The sequence below is a fragment of the Phalaenopsis equestris genome, unplaced genomic scaffold, assembly GCF_001263595.1.
Source record: "Phalaenopsis equestris unplaced genomic scaffold, ASM126359v1 Scaffold001238, whole genome shotgun sequence".
NCBI classification, from domain to species: Eukaryota; Viridiplantae; Streptophyta; class Magnoliopsida; order Asparagales; family Orchidaceae; genus Phalaenopsis; species Phalaenopsis equestris.
The window spans coordinates 160,361-168,264 of NW_018165677.1; the positions used below are offsets into that span (position 1 = coordinate 160,361).

Here is a 7,904-nt window from a genome sequence, read left to right on the forward strand (position 1 = left end):
CCGCAATATAACTCTAGAACCCTTACATTTGAAATGTTCTCATTCCACTTCTCATGCCTAGCGTGCAGTGGTTGAGTAATAAGTATGTGAGGAGAACTCAACTCTGGGATGAAATCTGTGGCAAGCTGCGCCACTCTCACTGGTACCCTTTCAAGAGAGACCTCCTCCACACAGATAGGACCCGGATCCTATTGCAGAATTGTCATCCCCATCAAGCTCCTCGGGCCCACTACAAAGTTGGGGTTCATCTCTTCTGTCTGGACATCTGACGAGAAATCTCATGTTGACCTGAAAGTAACCTCTGAATATCTTCCTGCATTGTTCTTGATGTGACACTCAATGACCTCATTTATGACATGTTGGACTCCCTTCGTCAAGGCAACTCAGGAGGGGTATATACATTTAAAAAATATGCATCTCGCTTATCTGTGGTGGACATGTATCTGATGTCGACTCATCAAACTCATAACCCTTGAAGACATCCAAGGTCATTCCTATTAATGTTTTCTCTCAGCATTTGCAGGATGCTAGCTTGAGGCACCATAATCTCACTCTCTGTTGGGTTACACATTACCTCAAAGTCACTATCGTCTAGAGCAGTAGCTTCTACATATGTTGAAATCTCTATCTTGGGGTCAATTGGATTTGGTGGCTACTCTTTTACGCTAACTACAAGTGGGCAATCCTCTCGGAAGTCTTCATCTTCTTTTTTATCACTGTTCATCTATTCAATTAGAAGCAGGTACTCCCCATTTATATTCTTGCCATTTTCAATGTCTACGGTGTATTTACCTAATTTTTCAATGATGCCCTACTCGGTGAAGTAGAACACTCCTCTGGTTGTGCATTCTACCTCAACATGTCCAAATCCGTGACACTTGTCACATTTTCTAGCCGTGACAGAGTTGCGGATTGGTTTTGTAGGATAGTAGCCAGAAGGTCACTTGGTGTTATGGTCTCTCCACTTCGAAAGCTAAATTCTGCAACATTTGGCAGTAATAAGTTGGTAGGAACTGGTGTTGTATTTCCCGCTTCATCTTCACATCTTCTCATTCCCCCCTTCGACCTTTTGAATCACGCTCGAGGGTAGCCTCATCGGGTTTTATCTTCAATGTTTGTAATCCGTTGCGAAAGTCAGCGGATCTCTCATTGTATCTCCTCCCGGGTAGGCTTAAGCATGTATCTAGTGGCATGGCTAAGGTTTAGGATTGAGAGGTGAAAGATGGTGCATGAGACTAATTGAAGGTGTGTAAAATTTGATTTGGGATTGCTGATTTTGAAAATCATTAAAGAGAATTTAAGATTGGTTTTGGAATGAGTGATTCAAGGTGTGAAAGAAAATTTTCTAGTTGGGGGGTAAGGTTGGCCCTAAGATAGGACTATGGTTGAGCTAGCTCTAATACCAATTGATACCGAACGAGAAGCCCAAACTAAAATAGAAAAGGAAATATTATTGTTGAATTTCAAAGATTACAACAGGATTCGTCAAAAATGGAAATAAACTACCAAAAAACACAAAAGACACTCTAGGATGAGGACGAGAGGTCGTGGCTGTGGTTGGCAACGGGTTGGAGTCAGAGTGGAGGTGGTTGTGAAGGCAAGGAGGGTTAGAAGAGGGGTCTGGCAGCACTGGAAAGCAAGAGCGTGTAGTTTAGGGGTCAGCTGTTATGGTAGTAGGAGTTGATGTCAAATTTGGGAAGTTTGAGGCACTATGGTGGAGGCTATTGGCAATCACGGAAGGCAAGGAGCAGGTTGGTGGGCTGAGTGTGTTAGCAGCACAATAGGCTAGTGGAAGAGGGGACTAGAGGGAGGAAAACAGCATGAGCAACGTACTTGAAGGGGCGGCTGAACTTTTTAAGTAATGATGGCTTGGAAGCAAGCTGCAACCTTCCAACGGCTAGCAGAAGGAAACTGGTAATTGGAGTGTTAGAAGGGGATGGAGAGCTGATAATCACCACTGGGGAGAGGGATACAGCCACAGCACCACTCTAACAGTCGGATACAGCCCTCGAGGGAAAAACAGGACATCGGCGGTTATCCTCACAAGTCTGAAATCAGAAATAACATAAAACTGAAAACCTAGACAGTAAAAACATATTAATAAGAGATGGATAGGCGGGAAACCAAAACAGAAAGGAAGGAGGGGGGAGGGGGAATTTCCCGCTAAATGAAAAAACTAATGAGGGGGCCCTTCTCTCAGTTGAACCAGGTTTGGCCCAAACCGGTTCAACTTTTGGAGAAAAACCCCTGTATCATGAGGTCAAGGTGGAACCCATAAGATAAGAACACCCTAAAGAAGATGGGAGCACTTAGAAGAAGAAATCAACAAGAATAGCAATGTGTGGAAGCCCTTCCGCTTCTACATAAATTCTCAATGCCCTCGCAAAAAAAAAGAGAGGTCACCACAAGAACTGACTAAAAAATAAATTGAAGGACCAATGGCGTGCAAATATGAAGACAAACTCATGAGGCTTGTAGACTTGTGTTCAATACACCCAATGTCAACATCCACTAAAACAAATTCAAGGAAAAATTAAAGAAAATGGTATTTGAGACTTTGTTGGATTTAAAATTGTAATTTTGGTTATTTGGCAAATTTTAAGTTAAATCATTTTTTAATCCTAATATCAAATGCCTTCTCAACCTCACCTACAACGGCCATCTTTCCAACCACCAACAATAGCACTACATCAACCTCATGACATCACAACATAGTCTCATTTTAACTTTGACAACGACCAAAAATATAACCACAACTTCCACAGGACCAACATCGATCAAAACAGCCATTCTTCTCTACTCATCCCTTCGCCATATCTAGCTCCAAACCAAAATTCACGCAACCCACAACAACAAAGAAGCAAGGAAGTCAAAGCAAGAACCCGGTGGAGAACAGAAAAAAGCTTTAAGGGGAGGACATAGAAACCAACAGCATGTGAAGGCTCTTTGCTCCTATGCAAAATCAAGAAAATCCCTACAGAATAAAAAGCTAAGGTCACGAAGAAAGCTCACTAATAAAAGTATCAAAGGTGGTGTGAGAAGAGAAGATGAAGTCATGAGGCCTGCATGTTTAAGTTAAATAAGTCCAATGCTCTGTATTTATGTGTGTGAGATGGATATCCAAAAAAAGAGAGAGAAGAAAGCCTGTGCTTAAAGTTGATGTAATTTTGTTGTAATCTTATCCTCAACACATCTTTATGCTTAAAGTATAATGCAAATAGATTTGTGTCAACAAGCATAAGTAATCATAGGCATTGTTCCAACGCATCATAAAAAATTCAAACATAAGTAGTAAATAACAATGTGGTAGGAAAATCTTTTTGTGCTTTTATCATGCAGGTGATGAAGGCCTATGCATGATTTTTTAAACGTGGTGGATTTCAAGACCTCCAGTTGCAATGTAGTAGACACCAATCATTCACCTATTTTAAGCATGGTGGCTGGGTCTCACATTCCGCATAGATGCCTCCAAAATGTGGAAGACATCAGGCATCTATCAAAATTTCTACTAGAAGAAATTGCAAAGAAATTTAAAATGATAACAAAAAGAAACATAACAGATTAAAATACAAATTCATATGTATGCGGTGAGCAAAAATTAAATCATAAATGTGATACATGTGATGAAAAGATGTAACTAAACATAGAGTAGAGCTTAAAGGGGTTATAACGAGCTTGAAATATCATTATGAGCATAGAAAACTTTTTCAACACAATCAGAACTCTCAAAAACACATCCTATAAACTATGAACAACAAACTGAGAATGGTGGAAATGAACTACAAACTTCCATCTATTTATTGGAGCAGAAATATTTTTTGCAGGCTAAAATAAAAACAAATCACATATAAATGAAAACGACAACTTGAAACACAATAGATTCCAATTAGTAACAATCGTAATTAAATCTACAACACAAATATGCAAGTGGAAAAAAGCAAACACTGTACTCAAATGAAATGTTGAGCGTGGCCTCTAAAAAAGACATTAATGTCGAAGCCTAAGATTAGAATGTCACGCATAATAAAACAATCAAACTTGTATACATGTGCATCTACAAGCTCGTTAAATGCTCAAACTTAAAATCAAAGAGCATCGCTTTAACTATAAATAAGTTAAACTCAAATTTGCTCCGCTTCGACAACCATGCAACCAGTGTTAAAAAATATGAAGCATTTTTAAATTTTGCAGATCTCTTTTTCAAATTTAAATTCATCAACAAATATTCATGTTCTTAAGCAACCAACCAGCATTTAGATAACGGTCATAAATTACACCTAGCAAGCCAACTACTCCACATCACAAAGACAGAAATCAGCAAGATATGCCTAAAAGAATGATTTTAAATTTTCTTCTCTTTACTATGGAAGCTATACATTTATTGAGAGGTTTGATAGAGAAGCTCAGAGATAATAAAGAGAATCTACATTTGATTTTTATTGATTTAGAAAAAGCTTACGATAAGGTTCCAAGAGATATCCTTTGGAGAGTTCTTGAGAAGAAAGGTGTTGATATGACTTATATTCAAGTCATTAAAGATATGTATACTAGAGTTGTTACTTGTGTTCAAACTGAAGGAGGATTGACAAATATTTTCCTATTTCTATTGGATTACATCAGGGATCGGCTTTAAGCCCATATCTTTTTGCTTTAGTTATGGATGGTCTTACTGGACATTTACAGCAGGATGTACCTTGGTGTATGCTTTTTGTTGATGATATCCTTCTCGTAGATAAAACGAAAGAAAAAGCCCAGGAAAAACTTAAATTATGGAGGTCTACATTGGAGTCTAAAGGCCTTCATTTAAGTAGAACTAACCTGAATACATGGAATGTAATTTTAGTAGTAGTAGCTCTAGTGACAAAAGTGTGACTTTGGGTGATCAAATTATTAAAAGGTGTGAACGATTTAGATATCTTGGGTCTGTTGTTCAAAGCGATGGTTATATAGATGGGGATTTTAGTAGTAGAATTCAAGTTGGTTGGTTGAAGTGGATGAATGCTTCGGGCCTTTTGTGTGATAGAAAAGCACCGCTTAGATTAAAAGGAAAATTTTATAAGACGGTGGTGAAACATGCAATGCTTTATGGCGCTAAATGTTGGCCTTTAAAAGAGAAGCCTAATAATAAGTTAAGTGTTGCCAAGATGAGAATGATTAGGTGGATGAGTGGCTTTACACTTAGAGACAAAATGTGAAATGAATATATCTGTGATAGGGTTGGTGTAGCTCCTGTGACGGACAAAATTAGAGAAAGTCGTCTTAGATGGTTTGGTCACATTAAACATCAATCATCTGATGATCCGATTAGAAGAGTAGATGTTTTAGATTCGACTTGTGTTAAGAAAGGCAGAGCTAGACCTAGGAAGACTTCGGCTTATTGTATAAAAAATGATCTTAATTTACTATAACTAAATGAAAATATGACACTAAATAGGACGCAATATGGAAAAAGGATTCATGTAGCCGACCCCACGTAGTGGGATTAAGGCCTTGTTGTTGTTGTTGATCTAATACAACAAACTCATTACAAATCAAAAATCACATTTAGTTGAAAATTTTGCTAAAATCTTTGTTATCATTTGCATAGAACCTTAAACCTCTTTTATAAATAGATTCATTTTAAAATATAAACTCTCTATGCTGCGCTTACAAGACAACCACAAATTCTAGCCCCTTAAACATGATCATTCACATATAGGTGTAGAGTTGACAAAGTTTATGATGCTATGAACATCCAAACAAATTCAAACTATACACAAATCACGAGCCCTATCCTCTGCAACAAGCAGACAAAGTTAATAAAGTTCAATATAACCCTGATTATGGTCGTATTAAAAGAAAAAATCTTAGTCCAAAAATATCTTATTCTCAAAATACAACAAAACTCTAAAATAATTCATTTGGACTTAAATCTTCATAAGACTATAAAAGTCTAAAATAATACTAAATATAAAGCTATACAAGTGAAATCTACCACTTGAAGCTAAGAGCACCCAATCCATTCATCCTTCCCAACAATTTATAGAGGTTGAAAGATTTAAAATTAACATAAGCTCACAAAAAGTCATTTTTATACACACCAATAAAGGCACAGCACACATCAACTAAACAAGTGGTTTTACCACTAAATGACACCGCATAAAAATGATTATGACCAGGGACCTTCAATTGAATGATTAGCATCAAAATAGCACCATTAAATTATAGTCATAATCAAAGCTCACGAGTTACCCAATTTCCAAAATCCTCTGATTGGTGAATTATAAAGTCACTTATTAGCAAAGATCAACTTAAATTTTCCCTTAGGCAAACATCCACCCGAGGTTTATAAAGTTGTTTCGAACAATGCAACCCATAGTGACAAGGAACCGTTGATCATGTTGGGTGAACAATCCCCTCTGACTAGGTAGGCAAGGATCTAACATCAACTCTGAACTAACAACATTAAATTCACTTATACTAAAACTAAATTGAAGCTATTGTAAGCTAAACACTTAATGCATATCGACTAAGCATAATAAAAAATTCTCTCATTATCAAAAGGAAGTGATTTACCATAAAAATTTGTGCCTATAGGAAACATGAAATCATTTCAAGTCCTCATAAAAGAACTGTCAATTTTTTTAGCACTGTCTTATTTGAAATTCAAATTGCCTTCTAAAAATTTGAACCAGAAACATCACTCTCTCACAAAAACCAGAAGCATATTTTCAGAGCCAGGGAATCTTCATTTTCTACTCCCCAATTGAGTGTTGTCTAAGTGGTTAAGCCAATTTCTTCGCAATTCATTTTCATCAACTAAAATCAATAATATAATTTTTGGTAAAAATCTAAAAGTTACAAAAAAATTCTCCTGATAACAAAAAAGAACATTAAAAAAGACTCATGATTAAGGGATTACCACACCGTGAATAAATCTTGTCCACTTCCCACCAACTTTGACATAGTCATCTCCTTTATAGGCATTTCCCATTTAAACTTCGATTTCTCTTTCATTAACTTATCAACCTCTTCATTTGTTAGAATATGTCCAAAGTGATGATGGAAATAGCTGCATTCATGAAAATACAATTCATCCTATATTAAATATAAAGCAACAAAAACAAAAAAAATATGAACAATTGTCGCATCCATATAAGACAAATATACATCATATATGACAATCAGTAAGTTGCAATAAAAAGCATAACTGAAATTATTTTCATTTCGAAAAAGGATACATTATAGCAAAAAAGTTTGACACTAAAATTTCAAGCTTTTAGCAGTCGATACAAGATACTAATTCTAGGCAACATTCCACAAAATTAATAGTCAATAAAAAACAGAAGTATCATATGACAACAAGGCATCCACGACAAGAGAGAGACTAAAGGATGTCCTTCAAAACCATAAAATGCTTCAAAAGAGAGATCCTAGTGTCCAGTACATTATTACCAGTTCTTAAAATGACTAAAACAAAATTCACATGGAAAAGGCTTATCGACCTTACTATTTGAAGACTAAAATACTGCAACTAACATAATGTAAATTTATTTTACATGTAAGTACTTCCGCAAGATGAAGCCCAAGTGTAATACTGACAGCAGATAAATCATGCATGAGATGCAAGAAACTTTCAAAAAGGTAAAACAGATATAGCATGAGATGATAAGAGAAAAAACAGCCATAAGGGTAAAAGCAAAAAACTCTAATGTTAAAAAAACCATGGGCAATTGCACATTCACATAATTAAAATTTTGTGTGTACATGCATACATAACCATCAACATGACCTCGTGCACTTTCAGCACAAACATGTAAAGAATTACAGATAGTACACTTAAGTATGAATTTATGTATTGAGAAAAAAAAAACAATAGAGTCCTGGGAGTATTGTCGGTCAACTTTTCGATACATATAGATAGA

At 36.2% G+C, this 7,904-nt stretch overlaps 1 protein-coding gene across 3 annotated transcripts in view; it reads right to left on the bottom strand.

Annotated features, from left to right (window-relative positions):
• The window catches only part of LOC110033618 (U3 small nucleolar RNA-associated protein 25), a 110,801-nt gene that overhangs the window by 93,118 nt on the left and 9,779 nt on the right, over nucleotides 1-7,904 (bottom strand). For 2 of the 3 annotated variants that reach the window (XR_002294967.1, XM_020737654.1), the window contains exon 2: nucleotides 6,907-7,051. Coding sequence is in view for 2 of the 3 variants with exons in the window: in XM_020737654.1 (XP_020593313.1) it covers nucleotides 6,907-7,051 (145 nt within the window). In the remaining variant the exon portion in view is untranslated. Of the gene's footprint in view, nucleotides 1-6,901; nucleotides 7,052-7,904 lie in introns of those variants that run through there. The other variant, XM_020737655.1, reaches the window with a different exon arrangement.